The sequence below is a fragment of the Cynoglossus semilaevis genome, chromosome Z (genome assembly GCF_000523025.1).
Source record: "Cynoglossus semilaevis isolate Cse_v1.0 chromosome Z, Cse_v1.0, whole genome shotgun sequence".
NCBI classification, from domain to species: domain Eukaryota; kingdom Metazoa; phylum Chordata; class Actinopteri; order Pleuronectiformes; family Cynoglossidae; genus Cynoglossus; species Cynoglossus semilaevis.
In genome coordinates, this window is record NC_024328.1 from 970,863 (window position 1) to 989,429 (window position 18,567).

The window sequence follows — 18,567 nt, forward strand, 5'->3', positions numbered from 1 at the left end:
GATCCCCAAATCCAGGTGTGAAAAACTTGTTGCATCATTCCCAAGAAGACTCATGGCTGTACTAGCTAAAAGGGTGCTTCTACTCAATACTGAGCAAAGGGTCTGAATACTTATGACCATGTAATATTTCAGGTTTTCTTTTTTAATAAATTTGCAAAACTTTCTACATTTTTGTTCTGTCAAGATGGGCTCCTGAGTGTACATTAATGAGAAATTAAATGAACTTTTTTGATTTTAGCAAATGGCTGCAATGAAACAAAGAGTGACAAATTTAAAGGGGTCTGAATACTTTCCGTACCCACTGTATAGGCGAAAATGTATTCACAGCATGTCAAGGAACAAATTAGGGAGGTTATCACTAACTGATATCACTGGCAGTGCATGGCCCAAGACAAAGTGACTGAATTTATTTTTTTTGCTACCTTTGCAAAATGTTTCCAATAAAGGGTCTCAATTACCTGATAATGTCCACTGAAAACTGCATCATGCAGTGGCATTGAACCATCAAGGCTCTGAGTGTTGATAATAGCTCCAGCCTTCAACAGCTCTTCCACCACTGTCCGGTCTCCTGCAGCTACAGCGTCATGAAGAGCTGTCCAGCCTGACAAATGCAATCACGGATCAGAAGAGCAATAAAAAAATAAGAAGTTTCAGTGTCATATACACACATAAAAGCATAACACAATATTTTATATTATATTATGGGTATGCCAACTGTAGCTTCTGCTGTAGTGTGGAAACCACAGAAAACAAACAAAATGACACAAAAACATAAACGTAACAATGGCACATACCTGCGTAATCTGCGACATTGACATTGATCCCAGCTTGAATAAGCATTTTGACTTGTGCCAAATCTTTTCTCCTGCATGCTTTAAACAGAACTGTCTCTCCTTTTTCATTTCTCTTAAGAACCTGAGTCTTATTAGGTATTCTCTTCCAGGATGATACATTTGCTTTTGAAAAAAAACAAAACAAGATGTATTGGGACATTGTGAAGAGAAAGACATTATTTTCTGTTAATTAATGTTAAAACAATAAGATTCTATTTTTGGCAGGAAGGTTCTATCACCAGATTGAGATGTTGATTGGTTGGCAACTGAAGAATGGTCATAATTGCATTTCACTCCCTTGACTTTTTCAAGTGGAAATAGCTTGTTGTCCAACTTTTCTTTTGGCACAATGACACCTTGTGTATGGCTTCCACCTTTTTCTGCATCTTCAACTGCAACTGTATTTTGGTGGCCATTCATATCAGGCAACAGACTCACAGACTCATCATCTGACCTTGATACACTTGTCCAAAGCTCCCGATGACTGTTTTCAGACATCTCCAAAATCTCTGTGATGAAAAACATTTTAATCCCTAGTTAGAAAACCTCCCCTTTCCCTTCATCTTCACATTACGACCAGCTTATGAGAAGACTGACCATGTCTTCTCTCAATGCATATTCATTTACGTTTTTACAACAGCAATTACACAGTACACAGGATCATAGCACTATGGTTAGTTGGCCACCCTACTTTTATCATACATATACAGCAGGTATATCTTACATTAGACGTTTTTGTCTACTATAAAGTAAGGTTAGAGAAGTAAGAAAACACGGCGGAATCCACATGAACATTTTCAGAGTCAAGAAACGAAATATTTCTAATATAAACTAAAAACAAATAAGCCCACATTATACTTATAATAATAATAAAAAATGTGTTAATTACCATAGTTAAAACAGACTAGTTTATTTTCACCAAACCATTTCAGTGTGCTTTCAATTCCTTTGCTAGCAGGTTCGGACTGTTAGCTACTAGCCGATGAAGCGCGTTCTGAGCGCGGTACATTTGTTGAAACGGTAATGTGTGTTTAACGTATGTCTACCATAAACCACTGACCCTCTTCGACGTAGCTTTCCAAAATATGTCCCCAAAATCGGTTCTGATACCAAAAGTCTCCCTGTGAGTGTCAGTTCCGGCTTATTTAAAAACGAAGCACAAAACATTAGTCTCTGTCAAACGAACAAATTAGTTGTCAATTACGAAGGTGCTCCTTCTGTGAGTGTTACGGTACGGATGTTCATAGCAGTCAAAAATAAGATATTAATCATATTGATATTTATAATACGTCAAGACATTTATCAATTGCCTCTCACCCAAGTTGTATTTGTTGATTCGCTAATAATTATTCAATCACGGTTAAATGAAAAGTGACGCCCTCGGTCGGAATCAGTGCACATTGCTACGGACATCCACGCGGCTCCTCGTTAGTATAGTGGTGAGTATCCTCGCCTATCACGTGGGAGGCGAGGATACTAGAGTCACTAGATAAACAATTTTATTGTTTAGTGTTGGAGAAACACAGCCTTCTTTACAACGCCCACAATAGGGCTAAAGCGCCACCTGCTGTAAAACAAATGAAATGATTAGTTCAAGATTCGTTCACGACTCGTTCATTTTACTGTTCGAGAGTCAAAGATTCGAATCAATAAAAAGAGTCGTTCTTCCCATCACTAGTTTTTTTTAATTTAAGCACAACTTTTGTGAGTTAAAAAAATTCTTTGTGCCCGCGCTTTAACGGAATTAGATCACAATGCTATGGTGACGTTTCGATGCTCCTCGTTAGTATAGTGGTGAGTATCCCCGCCTGTCACGCGGGGTTCAATTCCCCGACGGGAGGTCAAATTTATTGTTTGTAAGAGAAATTCCTTCAAAGGCGACTCGCTCAACTTGCATTTGTCTATTCGTCCACTTAAATTCAATTGTATTTACAAGTATATACTTTTTCTTACATCAATTCGATAATAATGTTAAAATTAAAGTTCGATCAATTGCCACTCAATCACGTTGTATTTGTTGACGGAATCAGGTCACATTACTGTGACACCTCACAGTTCCTCATTAGTATTAAGTAGCCCAAAGTGTATTACACGTCTTACGATCCAAAGCAACGGTTCTGAAAAAAAACGAAAAATGACGCCCTCTAGAGGTGTTGTGTTAGATTATAAGGCCTCCGGTCACAGCTCCTCGTTAGTATAGTGGTGAGTATCCCCGCCTGTCACGCGGGAGACCGGGGAGGTCTCTTCTTTCTTTGTTCAATAAATTTGACCTTATTCAAACAACACCTAATCAAGTTGAATTTGTTCATTCGCTTAAGTAGCATTCAGATTAGATGGACAATTACAGGCTTTAATTTATTCATCAAGATATACAAGGGAAACGTTTGATCTAATGTCACTCCTTCAAGTTGTCTCTGAGTGACAATTGATACAAATAAGAAACGAAGATCGATAGATTTTATGTAGAGTGCCTGCACACCCTGTGCAAAGGTTAAATAGCCCAAAGTGTATTATACGACTGACCCATCCAAAAACAACAGTTCTGAAAACTGAGACTACTTCTATTTTTTTTCTCCACTAAAGCACACAGTAAGTTTTACCATGACATTGTCTAGTGTTACATTTTAGTGTGAAATACCATGTACATGGGTAAAAGGATCTGTAATCTTTATCTCTTATTTTTCCACCTTGACCACCATGGTTCTTGAAGTGGGAGGCAAGTCCCCCCCGACCCCCACCCCCCATCCTCTGAACAGGCAGGAAGCAATTGCAGAAGACATGAATTAGTGTTTCAAATGAAGTTCAGTGAAGTTTTTAAGCAAAAGCTGTGGATGTGTTGATTTCTTCATAAATGTGTCTCTGTAGAAAAAGGTTTAGAACTACTGGACTAGGAAGCCCATTGATTTAATTAAAATTTAAATGTGAACAGACAGTATGGTTCCCAGTGCAATCACGAAACACAGACAACAATTGATGACAGTTTCCCCTCTTTTCACACAGTACATCTATACATGTGGGCTTGTGTTGCAGGAGACATGATGCAGTTCCAAGGACAGCAAAATACACACACACAATATATAGTAACTGTATTATTTACACAACTTGTTACATGTACATGTTGTCTTGTACAGCAGGACTTTGGTATCAGGAATAAGTCAGGTGAGAGAGGTCCATGTTTTTATTGAAGATGACCGAAAACTCTTTGGACAACAGCTGGTGGAGGCTGACGCCGTCATGAGAGTACACCCAATGTTTACCCGTCCAGTGGTAGCGCTTTGGCCCACTGCAAACAACATGGAAATATTTTTTTAATAAGGAGAAAGGCTCTTTTTATTTTGTTATATTTCAAATGATGTAAGGGTTCCTATTGAACTTACTTTTATAACTTTATTATGTTGTTCAAAGGGGATACATATGTCTCTGTATGAAAAGATCTTTTAAAATGTTGACTTAAGAATATTTCACATATTTTTTTTACAAAGTTGCAAGCAGAATGTGGTTTAATACAATGTATTTATACATTATAAAAGGAGATAAAAATGAATTATTCTCAAAACTATTCTAGAAAAATGTAGTTTAGATGTAGTAAATAAGGTTAAAATCCTAAAATGTTTTATATAAAAAATAAAAAGATCAAATATATATATACAGATATGTACAGTATCTCTCTGTCTCTGTCTCTCTCTCTCTCTATATATATACATATATGTATATTCAGAACTTTCATTGTGGTTGGTCTGTTTACCTGGTGGGAGAAGAAAGCCAAATCTGTTTGTTTGGAGTCTGTTTGTTAATGACGTAGGTGCCGTGTTCACCCCCGACCTTGACTGTCAACACACCACTCTGTGAGCAGACCAAACAAACAATACAGTAAAAAAATAATACATATTAAATAAAACATTTAATTAAAAGTCTGGTTAGTCTAATGATAAGAATGTGGCCATGTTTGGTATATTTTATGTATTGTATTACTCAACACTTTTACACCAGCCAAGCAGCAAGCAAAAATCAGACAACTGAACTTTTCCAACTCCCCTGTAATGACTCATCTCCCTTGTTTAGACCATGTATTCGAACCATTGAAATCTGGACAGAACCATAGGCTAACTTACTGAGAAGACCACATCGTAGTCAGCTCCAGTAAAGGCTTCATCTGTCAGATCCTCAAAGTATTCGGCCAGTGCATCCAGTGTCTCCTCTGCCAGTTTCTCGTATGCAGTTTCAGAAAGTTCACTGTCAGACAACAACAATGAAATATGACAAATTACACAATAATACATAACACCGTTCGCTGACAACAACTGATTCTGAAAGACAAAACTAAATGCATCACCTTATCTGTACAGTGGTGGGTTTCTCCAGCCTTAGTAGAGTCACGTGGAAATATTTCCTCTGAAAACCTGAACTTGGTAAACAACACTAAATAAGACAGCACAAGAAAATACCATTAGGATTTAATGAACAGTGGGTTATATTTTTCTTTTTTTTTATTCTACATTTATCAGCAATATGTAAGTATATGCACCGAGGCATAACATATCAATACAGCCCTACAGCACGTTAGGTAATGACCTACGTCACATTATATAGATTGCAATTAATTATATATCTTTGTCGACACAACAAACACAGCTAACCATCACGTTGCCTCCGGAACTGCTGAATCAAAATAACGTTGACCCTGCTACACTGAACTGCATCTTTATACTGTTTATTTTGACAGTGTGAACTGATGTGCAGCCTACCGTAGGACTTACCTTATTGTTGTTAAGACTGACAGCTGCGGGGAGTCGTTCTGTGTGTTTTATAACGACAGGAGCCGTAAAGAACGTGAAGCAGCTCTTGAGCTGAAAACAACACACAGTACAGGTCATGGTGAAAAAAAAAAGGACTGCCATGTGTTCGTAAATAGGCAGTATCGATAAAACAGCACATTTACCTGTTTCCATTGCGTGTTTACGAGCGGACGCGTGTGTTTAAAAAGACTGGTAGATTTACTCAAAAACAGCAGCGACAGCACCATTGTGGGGGAAATGCAAAGCTCCGACACCTCCTCTGACTCAACTTTTTGTCTTCCTCCTTGCTATTCTTTTTCTCTGGTCCTAACAGCCTTTTAGAGGTAAGTGGATGGACTACTGCCATCCATTGGCAAAAAAGAAGAACTACAGCGTCCTCTTTGGCAACAGACGGAGGATTCATTTGAAAACCTGTTTAATCTGATAACTGTTGCAGATTCTTAGAGAATATACAACATATTTATCAATTTATACGATTGTATGAATGTATTTTTCTCCTTTAAAGCCTTATTTTCTCCACCTTTTAATTTAATATTATTATTATTTTATTTTTTAGGTTGGTCTTTGTTGTTTATGTGCTACCTCTTGGTATTGCCACAGTAGATCATCCACCTCAATCTCATTTCATGTCTTGTCTCTCCCCCTGTTGTCTCATCCATCTCACTGTCCTTCTTCACCAGACACATGAACCTCCTCTGAAGTCTTCATATTCTCCTTTTGTCTGGCAGCTTCACTACCCAACATCCTCAGTCAAACACATTGAATTTTCCATACGTCAACATCTCAACCCCACCAACACCCTTTAAGTCATACTCCTCCTCCTTCAGCATTTGTCCACTGTTCTATTTGGTTTAATAACAAAGACAGTTTGTTTTGCTCCAGGATTTATTCATGTCACGGAGTTGCTTCAGGAACTAAGATCTAAACCGTTTTTAGGAAGGCCAAGCATTTATTTCCAACGTTGATTCCCACAGCTGGCTGTGAGTTGAGGGGATGAACATGTCAAATGCCCAGTTAACAACATTAATGTTGGCAGATGAAGAGGGAACACTGGAGTAACGCAATCTACACAGGCAGTCCCTGTCATGTCTCTTTGCATTTATTAAAAATAGGTATCAAAAATATCCTACCATTACCAGGCTGTGGATTCAAACAGCACACATTGCAGTAAATCACATTTTGTGAATGGTTTGTACAGTTTTGATTGGATGAGTATGATAACAGAAAAGTTACAGCCTCAACAAAGAGTGGTATCACAGCAGTCTGGAATAGACTTGAGTCATTATATTGACCTCTTCTTCTGGGTGTCCATTATTAGAATTAGTTTAGTAGATTCATTTACTTATAGTAAATTACAGCCCCTCCCTATTTATAGGTCAACCAGTATTTATAGATCACAAAACATAATTTAACTTCATGTTTCATGACAAGATCAACCTGTTGTTGTCCACAGATCAAAGTCCAAGATATAAATCAGCTGGAGATCTAAGATTTCCTAAGATCTCCATTTTAGGCACATGACCAGTTTTTTTTTTTTTTTTCAAAACATGGCTTTCTATAGAGCACTGCCCTTATACTTTGATGCTTTGTGCCTTTTCGACATGGGCACATATTTCTTTGTGGCTGAACCAAAATGTTAAGATCCAATATGCAATTTTCAGACAAAGAATACAAAAGAGAATGCTTAAAGAGTCATGTTTTACTCTGCCTTTTGTTTCTTCCTTCTTCTGTTTTGTCAGCCACCAGTCCTGGTGTTTTGTTTGAGTACGGCAGGAATATCCAGACCCTTTCCTTTATTTCACAGATTTAAAAAAGTCCAATATCATGTTATTTTTTATGTGTTCTGGATGTGCAGATTATGATGTGAAAATCACAATGACCTACTGTAACAGTATCAGAAGACACACTGAAGATAGTGTTATAAATGGAGGCTGGGATCTGTACCATAAACACTGTTCCTTATTCAGGGCTATACTGATTTTCTATTTCTCTGTTGGACTACTACTTGACGCATTTATTATAGTCATACTTGCTCTAACAGCACCAGCTTGTGGTGGTGCAGTACTGCATTTTGGACCTTCAAAGTAGTCTTGATAGACTATATTGTTCTGCCACTTTTTCACAATCTGAAATGATGTGATGCAGAATCTCCTCTGTGTGAGCCTTTAATTTAATTCCACTGGTGAAAGTGCAAAAAAGGTAAGCAGTCCTTATTTAACCTCTATCCCTCATTGTTTGGTACACAATATAAAACCAGATACAGAAAATGAATCAGACCAGTTGGATTAGGTTCCACTGGAGCAAAGAGAATGATCACACAATGCCCCTGGTTTACTATTCTGAGGACGTTTGACGTCTGTTTTACAGCAGTGTAAGTTGGTCACTTTCAAAAATGTGCATGTTTTACTGGTCTGACAGTTCAGACCATTGTTCGTTGGGCACAACAATGAAGAGCTGCATTCAGAATCTCAAGAAGCTTTTCTGTTGCATGTTCCTGCAATCTCCTGTAGATTTACCTTAGACCTGGAAACAAACACATCATTGACACGTGTTATGTTTGTGCCTTTAGTGAAAGACTATTTGTGTTTGATAAAATAATTTCTTATAAATTACTTCTACTGATAGACATAAATTTAAATAATCTGTTGAGGACCGTTTTACCTGTTGTGTGTCATGTGACTCTTGACCAAATGTCCAGCAGCCAGAGCTGCCATAAGTGAGAGCTCTCCAGCCAATACTGTGGCACAAACCACCCTGGCGAGTTGACGAGCGTTCTCCCCTGGGCACTCCTGACTTGCTCCCAGTACACCCAGCATCTGCATGGCACACCAACACACACACACAGTGTTAGTGTAACTTTTACACATCTACATACCAAATGTACATAAACTGTATCTGTGCGTATGTGCACACCTGCAGGCACGCTTGTTGTGGGGGTAGGTTGGTTCCTCCACCCACAGTACCAAGCTCTATGGAAGGCATGGTGCAGCTGATGTACAGGTCCTCCTGTGTGGGCCCTGTGGCCTCCATTATAGTAATGCAGTTACTGCTGCCTACAGTCTGGGCCGGGTCCTAAAAACAAATACAAGACAATGAGCTCAAGACAATGCAGCTTGAACGTATTTGCTTTTATATCTCTGAGGAGCTAGCGGACCTGTCCACAGGCGATGTAGATAGCAGCTACAAGGTTGGCAGCATGAGCATTAAATCCACCGATGCTCCCTGCCATGGCTGATCCAATGAGGTTCTTATTAATGTTCACGTCCACCAGAGCCTCTGTTGTTGTTTTCAAAACCTAAGGCACAGGTAGGAGCACTAAGTATGACCTCGCTGATTTCAAATGTGCAACCAATCACTCATTAAACCCACATATTTTAAAAGTATCAGTCATCTATACATCTCCTCCCACCTCTCTGACTACTTTGGCAGGAATGGTGGCTTCACAGACAGCAGACTTGCCCCGGCCTTCGATCCAGTTGATGGCAGCAGGTTTCTTGTCGGTGCAGTAGTTTCCACTCACGGCCACCACCTGCAGCTCTGGGAAGTACTGCTGCAGTCGGCTCAGAGCCTGCTCTGTGCCCTGGAGGTGGAGGCACAAGGAAGATCATGATAAATGAGAAACAATTGGATCAAATGACACGTATATGTCTGAAACCAAGAACTAAATCAAAGTTGAGTCTGAGCTCCATCCTAAGAATGTTACACCTTAGTCCAAGCCAATGAAGGTAGTTTCATTAATTTCAGTTAAATCCAAGTTTTAGTCCAGTTTGAGCCAGAAGTCCAGAACAACTACTTTGGGTCTTTGTTTGTGAATAAACACACAACCTCTTGCCTTCACTGGTACAGACACATTGTATGTAGGTGGTGTATTTTCTTAACGTGTCGCTCTCAACTAACCAAAACCTATTACCGTTTCCCAATCTAAACAACAACTGCTAAAACTAAATCCAGAACCTTAACAAAACCCTTTTGACATCAGTGATCACTGGATTCAACAGTCCAATAATCCACAATCGGTCTGAACCAAAAATGCATCCCCACAGTGTAGTAAACTGTCTACAAAAGTCACCTTAGAGATCATGTTCATCCCCATAGCATCTCCAGTCTTGGAGTGAAATCTGATGTAGAGGTTTCTACCAGCCATGCCGACCAGGAGCTTCTGGAGTCGAGCAAACCTGCCAAAAACAACAGCAAAGAAAATGATCACTTGTAGACACTTTGACCATCAAAATGCGAATATTAATTATGCAAATGTTACGTTTTGTTTGTGGTTTTACCTGCTTGTGTTGTCAAAGGCTTCCTTGACAGACTGGAAACCATCCATGCTCTCCAACCACTCCTTCACCTCAGCAGCCTGACAGGCCGAGGGCATCCTCACGACAGGTCCTCGTGTCATGCTGTCAGCCAGGATACGACTGCTGGCTCCACCTCCAAGCTAAACACAGAAGTGTATTATTAGTAATAGAACAGTATAATACGGAGGTTCTGAAAAATCCAAAAGCTTCTGTCATTGCAAACCAAACCCAAATATCATTTTTTCCTGTCACCAATGAGGTAAACATAGAGTGAAAGTTGTCCACAAGGGGCAGCAGTTGATACTCACAGCAATCGCGCGACAACCACGGTTGGTGCTGGCTACTAAGCAGCCCTCTGTTGTTGCCATGGGAACCTGGAACTGCTTCCCGTCCAAATGCAGAGGTCCAGCCACGCCCACTGGTACGGGCATGTAGCCAATCACATTTTCACAGCAAGTACCCATAACCTGGAGAAAGAACCTCTGATGAAAATACTAACTAGAAAAGTTCAGCGTTTGTGTTGTTTGGGGACATTTCTTAGCTCTAGGTTCATGTATTTAAGAGTGTAATAGGCTTAATAGGCTTGTGATAAACTCCATGTGTGCATGGTTGTGTTAGTGTGTGTGTATGTTCACCTTGGAATAGTCATAGTCCGTGTACGGCAGGGTGGAGAGTGCAGAAGGGGAAGGAAGCTTTGAAGACAGCATCTGTCTGCGGATGGCCACTCCTCGCTCTGGTCTCTCCATCATGGTCTCCAGTTTGTATTTAGGGATATGTTTGGAGTTCACCAGCAGCATCACCTCAGTGTCGGTCAGGGAACGAGGTCCAAGCTGAGACAGAGGACATTCATTTGTTATTAAAGATCAGGTAATTAGTTTTTTATTTCCTCTGCATAATTTACAAAACATTTGTTGTCACATTTTTCTCGTGCTGTGAGAGATCCTCAGGTGTACCATAGAAACTTTCACTTAATTGGTTTAAAAACAATAATTTATGTGCTGCAAATAATTTCTCTTTTCGTTTGTCTATACGGCGGTAACAGGCAGAACAATCAAATACTCTTTTACTAGGTGACAGCAGATAGCTATAAAAAGTAAATAAAGAGAGCTTTTGAAGATCTTGGAGTGTGTCTTTCTTTAATTCTTGTGAGTATATCAGCTTCGTGTTCAATAATTTCAATCTTTGGGCAAAGTGGACATGAGGCAACACTGAACCAATGAAACAAAAGCAAGTCTCTTAGCTTCATGCTCAAATTGGTTCAACCTCACAGAGACACCAGAGTGGCTTATCTCATAAAGTCCAGTTAAATCAGTCAATCTCTTCTAACCCTGAAATCTCATTGGTGACTCTGACAGACACTTCAGGGCCAAGGGGTATAAACCTGTCATCTAACATGAGGTCAGCTCAGTTGTCAGCCGGTAAAGTACTTTTACTGTATTATTTTCATTACTCACTTCAGGATTGTTGAGGATGGCCACACACTGGTCCAGGCTCCTGGGCTGTGGGGGGAGGCTGAGCTGCAGAGATTCAGCCTTGAGCTCTTCCTCTTCATTCCCCACCACAAACATGCTCATTGCCTGAGAATCAGTGGCTGAAGATGACAGTGGCCTGATGACCTCATCTACAGCAAAACCAGACTGAGTTACACACCGGAGTACTGCAGTTCTCTGCTACAGTATTTACACAGAGTTCACACAAACCTTTCTCTTTCTTGACCAGTGTCAAGGCAGCAATGCTGGGGGGCTTTTCCAGGCACCTGGGTGCAGGTGGCACTTGCCTGTGGCAGCTTTCAGTGGGCTGTCGCTGGGTCAGGGATGGGGCAGACATAGTGATGGGGTTCTTCAGAGAAAGCGTGGACTCTACCTCCTGCTCAAAGAAGATGTACTTGACAGCCAGCAGTAGAGCCAAAGCCAGACAGATCACCTGCTCTATGTCCATTGTTATCATCCTGCAGATGGAGAGAGGTGAGATAATTAACATGTGAATGTGCACTGTTACAGATGCAGAATGGAAATTTAGAAGATTATTAAAGCATTTTTATTTACATGTGTGTATTATATATATATATATATGGTTTATTTTTAAGTTCTCACTAATGTTCTTAACTTCCCCAAGTATTTTTCTGTCTTACCTTGACTGTTCTCTGCAGGCTGCTATGAAGTAAACAAAGTGAGGCCTTACCTAGTGAGGTAGAACTGCCACAGTGGTTTCTCTGGCTCAATTCTTCTGGGGGAGAATTCGTTCAGCTCAATGCCAACTTGAGAGAACCCCACTGTAGAGTTGGCAGACAAGGGCTCGGCGATCCATCGGCTGTGAGCGTGGACCATCACCAATCCTAAAGACTGTGGGAGAAACAAAGGCAGAATAAACTTTCAGGTAATTTTGTACCTTTGAAAAGGAGTGTGTTTGTTTTTAATTTCACTGACTTTGTTGCATTATAAATACAGTGAAGGTAATAAAACTCTTAGAGAGATGTTACCATGATCATTTTGACTCGCTGGGTTACAGGGTTGGGTTTGTTGTCCTCCTCAATCACTCCAGAGAAGTGACTTAACTGCCAGATAGGGTGACCCTCCTGACTCTCACGGGACAGCTACCGATAAAAGCAAATGCAATGAGTCCAGATTCAACTTATATTGATGTTGAAACAAAACGCTTCAGCATCAACAAACAAAAACCACTTACCTCCAACACCAGTGAGACACAGGCCGGGAAGAACGTCATAAACACAAAATAATTGGCCAAAACTGACATGCAGCCAAAGCAGCACATGATTTCCAACTGACGCACACCTGAAAACACAAGAAACCTACAGTACTTAGGATTTACCTTCATGAAACAATCACAATCACTTGGGGTCAGTGGACTCAGAACAAGCCTGTTATACGTACTGTGTACTGAAATAAGGTCTGTCTTAAAATGCCATGTTTTTTGAAGGGTACATAGTTTTTGCAGTGGGTTGCAACAGGTCAGATGAATTCAAATTGTAATATGTCTTAATTTTTGCTAAACTGGGAAAAATAAATCCCTGATTTTAATTGTTTTTCTTTTTTTGTGACATTATCAGTAACAGTGTTACAATAGTCCCATCAACTAAATGTTGTCACTGTGTGAGAAGTCTTGGAACTACCGGACTAGGTTCACTTTGATGACTCACACTGATTTAAGTAAACGTGAACAGACAGTAAGTACCTGACATGGTTCCCACTCCAATCACTAAACATTCCACCAGAGCGTCCAGAGTGAAAGTTGGTCCCAGGACTGCCATGCCACGAGCAATGTTGTCTCTCACTTCGTCCTGAAATATAGGTACATTTTTGTTTGTTAAAACTATCAAAAGTTTATTTAGCATGTTGTTTTTTTCATGTATTCCCTTATACCTGACTACTGGAGCTCAGGGCAAACTTGGCAAGAGCACATGCCTTGGATAGGTCGATGAGGAGCAAGAAAAAAGGCAAAGCCTCACTGAATGACAAAAAAGACAAAAAATAGCTGAAGCATTTGGAGTGAAAGACCAATCATGTTTGCAAAGTATGTATCCTTACTTGAGTCCTGTGAGCTCTTTGTCCAGGAAGTGAATGACAACTGTGCTGAAGACAAAGCTGGAGAAAATTGTGAAAAGACCAGCAATGCCTGAAAGAGAGTAGATGGTGTTTCATCAAAATGATGGTAAATAGACAGGCTCCCTCTCTGCCCACCCAAAAAACAAACATTTTTAGCAAGCTAAAAAAGCTGTTATTTCTACAAAATACTGCTTTTTAATGAATTGTAATGAGGTAACTCCTGCTTGTTTGCTTATTTATGTCACTGCATTAAAAGGCACCCCAACAGACACGGGGAAAATATGTCAAATAAAACAAGGCATTCTATAATAATAATAATATCTAAACAATAAAACACTTTGTAGTAATGTTTTGGGGACATGAAAAAAGATCTTTGCATAAATTTGGAGCGCTTCTGTGTCTCATAATAAAAATAAGTCAGGATTTTGTGTGGAATACCTAAAATGTATTTGGATCCCAGCTGTCTCAGGTTCTGGAACTGGAAGTAAATGTAGACGATGGCAATGCAGCGTGTAATGGTCAGGATGATGATGTCACTGCTCAGTATTTGCTATTAAAATAAAGAACAACTTGATTAGTGCACTGTTTATGTAAGTTGTCTAATAGATTCATAGTCAGGCTGTTCACTCACCTCTTCACTTTTGGGGCAATCAAAGTTCCATCCACAGACCTGGTTATTACCTGTGAACATGTTCATGGACATCATGCAGACAGTGAGGGTGACGGTGCCAACGATCACCTCCCAGGGGTGGGAGGCCACCAGGAGGCCGTGCATACGGAAAAGGCGAGTCAGCATGGTGCAATAAAGCTGAAGAGAAATCAAAAAGTACATAAAGGAGGTTGGGTTAGCAGCGAGTAGCACAACGTAACTCCACCACACTGACTCAACGGACAAATGCTGTTTCTCTACATTCTGCTCTGTATGCTAAGAGTCAATGTCACTACAAATGTAGCCCCAAATAATTTACCATTCTGTAACTTAATCACCACCCTATTAATGAATTTACAAAAAAAAGTTAACACAGCTTCTTTCACATTTACTTTCATTAGAGTTACAGTTGTAAACACATTTCATTTTTTATTAAGCAGTGGATATTTGATCAATTTTTGATTTTTGTTTGTCCCTAAATCTCATACATTCTTAATTAGCATTTATCTAGCAAGACCGCAACAATTGTGACAACGGTTTGTTTTTCCAAATCTCTAGTAACACATGGCAAAGACTTGAGTTAGCAAATAGAAAAATAAAGAAAGTTCTCGCGCTCGAAGTCAGATCTTAGCGGGTCATTTTCACTCCAGTGAATCCGCACTAATTATAGACGCCCGTAGATTAAAAGGTTATTGAATGTTTACCTTTTTGATTCAAAAGACACACATTCGTCAATGAAACTTTGACTTATTGACTTCATTATCTAATATTATTAACAACTATGAACTATATATTAATTAAAGTGAACCAAACAGGCATTCTTAATGCAGCGTTTAAACTATAAAACGATGTACGGTCTATTTCTATGCAAAGAAAGTCCCCGGCGTTGACTCTAAAAACTTCTGTTTACGAATCTAGAATAATGTTACTTTGAGAAGCTTACCGTGGGGAAGGAGCAGGAGCAGAGACAAGGGGAGCTGTTGGGTGTGCGGGAACCTGAGGAGAAGAGAACCGCATTCGGCTCTAAACGCCTCAGCTCAAGGTGGACGGGTGGACCGATGGAACGATGGTACGCTGATGCATCATGCCACACTCCAGCCAATCAGAACACCCACCTGCTTCAGCCTCGCTCTAACCACGCCCCGTTTTCTATGTGACGAGAGGAGAGTGGGCGTGGTCTAAGCATCTCACCACCAGCGGCACGAGTCTGTGTTCCACTGCTATATGTGGTGTGGTACCGTATATGTGTATACGGGGAGGGCAAATCTATTGGCCCCTATTATAGTAAGTCAAATTCTTTTACAGGACTATTTCTACAAAATTTGAACATGAACATACCTTCTTTATTGAGGAAACATGAGTTTAGTTTTTTCCCCCCACAAAATTCAGAAAAGTAGGTCGAACTTACCGGCAAAACCAAAAATGTACCTATTTTACAATGATAATTATTAAATAATAATAATTAAAAAAATCTTATGCTAATACTTTTGTTCAAGACCGTTTTGTTCAAAATGTGTTAAAATCAGGAATTTGTTCATCTTCTTGACATTGTAAAATAGCTCCCGATTTTAAATCATGCATTTATGCTTAAAGGCTTACTCGTGTACTTTATTATACTTCAAGTCTGTAGAAAAGGGCTTTAGGAGGCGAAATCTTCCCTTCAACAGATACAATCCACAAATCCCAACACTTAAGATAACAAGGCTTAAAATCCCAAAACACAGAATTTGTTTGGGTGCTGAGAGCAATGTGTGTAGTATTTATTATTATTATTATTATTATTATTATTATTATTATTATTATTATTATTATTATTATTATTATTATTATTATTATTATTATTATTATTATTATTATTATTATTATTATTATTATTATTATTATTATTATTATTATTATTATTTTTATTATTATTATTATTATAACAGAAAAGAGACAAAGATTTCAAAAAGTAATTTAAAAATCACTTACCTCGAACATTAAACTCAATTGTCGTATTTATTCTAGCCAGCAGATAGCGCTGTTTTGGATGCTTGGAAGAATTGCCAACATTCCTAATCCTGAAGAGTTAGCTCGCAAATCTTGCTTCATGGGCCTGCCAGGCCTTTCCTTAGCAGAAGCTTAAGACATAATCAACAGACATGCCTTTGTATAACACAGGTTATTATAAAAGCAGTGTTCTTCAATGACCTGACAGGAATACTGTAAAATCTGCATGCTAAAAGGTGATGTGATATTATGTGGTTCAAGTGGTTTCCCCTCCCTATTCAGGTTAAGGCACGCAAAGAGACATTATGTAGTCTTTAGTGATCCTTTAAGAGGAAAAGTCACAATGGATGTTTTATTATCTAGGATAGTTTTAATGTACTTGCTAATTGTCAAAATGCTAATACAATCTGAATGATGAAATCTCAGTAAATGTCATAAAAAGTAACCCAGAAAGGGGGATGTGCTGGATTAGTAGTGTACGCACACAAAGGCTTAGTGTCACTGTTATCCTCCTACAGTGGGATTTTCTGTGCAAATTATGTAACAGTAATACTTGTACAAACACAAACTACTGCAGGGATGCTTTGAGGATTTTTCCCCTTTTGCTGCTCTGTGTTCTTTATTGATTGTTTGGACTCCTACAAGTGTCATGGTCATTTTAACAGTAGTGCAGATTTACAAGTGGAAATCCTGCATGGACGAAACCCTGGCATAAGGCATATGTTACTGTCAATGATGCCACAGCAGCAACATGAAGTATAAGAAGTTCATGACCATCATACAGGCCACTCTGGGAGTTGCACCCCTCAACAAGAGAGAGCTGATTCCACCAACAAGAAGATTCTGGAAACACACACGGTGAGATGAAATGCAATTAAGAGAGGGTTTGTAGTGAAAATGTTTTTTTTTAAATGTCATCCGTCACATACACTGTTATACCATGTACAATGTGCAGTGAAATTTGGTTTTGTTTTATGCATTTGAAACTGAAATATATAGAAGAAATGTAATGTTTATATATATATATAAACATGAAAAATGATTTATACTTTATAATTGTTTAACAAACTAACTACTTAGCCCTGTTAATTGATATTAACCTTCAAACAGGATGTTGAGGTATTTGTCAGGTTTATATTTGAATTTGTAAAAGTAAGGAAACGAAAGAATCTATATTAAAATGCACTGAACGACAAAGTAAGATATCCAAAACTGTCCCATCCTGTTCATGACACCAGCCCATCACAGAACCACATATAAAGACCATATCAAGAACCATTCACGCTCACATTCATACCGATGGTCAATTTAGTGTCTCCGATCAACCTAATCCTCTACTCGTTTGTCTAATACAGGCTATTGCAGAAATCCAAGCTCAATGATTTACAGTCTCTGAGTGTTTCCCATTGTGGATTAAATCATGTTTACCGTCAGACAACCAGTAGATGGCAGTTTTTGACTGAATGTGATCTCTATTCTTACCTTACCGAACGTTTGTACACTTCTCTAACCGACTCAGATCAGGGAATCTACAAGCCATTTTCATGGCGGTGGATATGACTGTGACTCAGTAGCTGCTGCTCTCTTCTGCTTAATACTGTATATTGTGGTAAATATTTGTGAGATTTCAGAAGACGTTTTTAGACATATAAATCACTAAATAACAGATAACACAACTTGCAGATGACTACAGTATGTCACTATCTCCTGTCAACCTTTTGCCTTAATAACCTTCATTTTCCTGGGGGAAACAACCGACTTACCAAATATGAAAAATGGTAAAATAGTCTCATAAGAACGTAGACTTCAGCTGTAACAACCTGTAATTCAGAAAAAGTAACGGATCCATTCAAAACAGCTCCCCTCATCCCTGTCTGGTCCAATAAACATGGGAAACACCAGGCCTGTTTCCGGTTAGTCAATTCTGGGCTACTGTTTTTTCTCTTTGTCTGAAAGTCAAGGCTATAATTTGAAAAATCATTTGTATTTTCATGGCATTAGAATGATCATATGTAATTAAGTCAGGGACCTGCTGTGGCTGCTGTAGACTGAATATTAGTGTAAAAATATATTTAGACTATATATAGACTTTTGGCGTCTCATTTCTTATTTTTTATGTGATTTGACTTCTTATATTGTATCATATTGCAACTTCATTGTGACTCCTCATTTCTCATGAGATTTGTAAATGCAGCTTCATATTAACTGCTTCGCTGCTGCTGTGCAGCAGGGGCTGTTAAAAAACATGGGTCAATCATCAAAAGCAGTGGACAGAGATGTAGAAGAGAGTGATGCAGATTGTCATTTCTCAAGGGTACAGTGTTGGGGTAGAAACACAAGGACTCCAAGGAGGTTCAGGGATGTAATCAGGGACAGTAAAGGTGGTCGGTCATACGTTTTTGTAGGGACGGCATTAGGTGAGATGAATGCAGAAGATTCACT

At 39.1% G+C, this 18,567-nt stretch overlaps 3 protein-coding genes across 8 annotated transcripts in view; all 3 read right to left on the minus strand.

The window, feature by feature from the left end:
• LOC103397367 (uncharacterized) overlaps positions 1-2,346 on the minus strand; it is a 13,306-nt gene extending 10,960 nt beyond the window's left edge. For 2 of the 5 annotated variants that reach the window (XM_008335602.3, XM_025053392.1), the window contains exons 1-4: positions 2,151-2,345; positions 1,073-1,342; positions 795-956; positions 459-601 (exon numbers count right to left, since the gene is read on the minus strand). In XM_008335602.3, the coding sequence (XP_008333824.1) occupies positions 459-601; positions 795-956; positions 1,073-1,331 (564 nt within the window). In that variant the 5' untranslated portion in view covers positions 1,332-1,342; positions 2,151-2,345. The other 3 variants (XM_008335604.3, XM_008335605.3, XM_008335603.3) reach the window with 3 other exon arrangements.
• A 1,355-nt stretch (positions 2,347-3,701) lies between these two features.
• fxn (frataxin) lies at positions 3,702-5,935 on the minus strand. Its single transcript, XM_008335607.3, has 6 exons — positions 5,773-5,935; positions 5,591-5,680; positions 5,167-5,252; positions 4,946-5,066; positions 4,579-4,676; positions 3,702-4,116 (listed from the first exon to the last, which is right to left on the minus strand). Exons 1-6 carry the CDS (start codon positions 5,854-5,856, stop codon positions 3,978-3,980), a joined length of 618 nt encoding a protein of 205 aa, XP_008333829.1. The 5' UTR covers positions 5,857-5,935; the 3' UTR covers positions 3,702-3,977.
• A 773-nt stretch (positions 5,936-6,708) lies between these two features.
• hmgcra (3-hydroxy-3-methylglutaryl-CoA reductase a) lies at positions 6,709-15,235 on the minus strand. 2 transcript variants are annotated; one of them, XM_008335608.3, is made up of 20 exons: positions 15,080-15,235; positions 14,119-14,295; positions 13,926-14,037; positions 13,470-13,557; positions 13,305-13,389; positions 13,117-13,222; positions 12,610-12,716; positions 12,404-12,517; positions 12,106-12,266; positions 11,625-11,872; positions 11,379-11,545; positions 10,560-10,754; positions 10,233-10,391; positions 9,907-10,064; positions 9,699-9,804; positions 9,039-9,209; positions 8,784-8,924; positions 8,543-8,701; positions 8,291-8,445; positions 8,098-8,152 (listed from the first exon to the last, which is right to left on the minus strand). In XM_008335608.3, exons 2-20 carry the CDS (start codon positions 14,281-14,283, stop codon positions 8,098-8,100), a joined length of 2,652 nt encoding a protein of 883 aa, XP_008333830.1. In that variant the 5' UTR covers positions 14,284-14,295; positions 15,080-15,235. The 2 variants fall into 2 exon arrangements, with proteins under 2 accessions (XP_024909053.1, XP_008333830.1); XM_025053285.1 differs by lacking the exon at positions 15,080-15,235 and having other exon boundaries at positions 6,709-8,152; positions 14,119-14,283.
• Positions 15,236-18,567: the final 3,332 nt, after the last annotated feature.

Coding starts and splice junctions, on each gene's coding strand:
- fxn (XM_008335607.3), bottom strand. CDS start 5,856: ATGGTGCTGTCGCTGCTGTTTTTGAGTAAATCTACCAGTCTTTTTAAA. Junction 5,253..5,590: donor TCAGTCTTAACAACAATAAG/GTAAGTCCTACG, acceptor TGTCTTATTTAG/TGTTGTTTACCAAGTTCAGG. Junction 5,067..5,166: donor CCCACCACTGTACAGATAAG/GTGATGCATTTA, acceptor GTTGTCTGACAG/TGAACTTTCTGAAACTGCAT.
- hmgcra (XM_025053285.1), bottom strand. CDS start 14,283: ATGCTGACTCGCCTTTTCCGTATGCACGGCCTCCTGGTGGCCTCCCAC. Junction 13,558..13,925: donor GGGATCCAAATACATTTTAG/GTATTCCACACA, acceptor ACTCTCTTTCAG/GCATTGCTGGTCTTTTCACA. Junction 10,392..10,559: donor CGGACTATGACTATTCCAAG/GTGAACATACAC, acceptor TTCTTTCTCCAG/GTTATGGGTACTTGCTGTGA.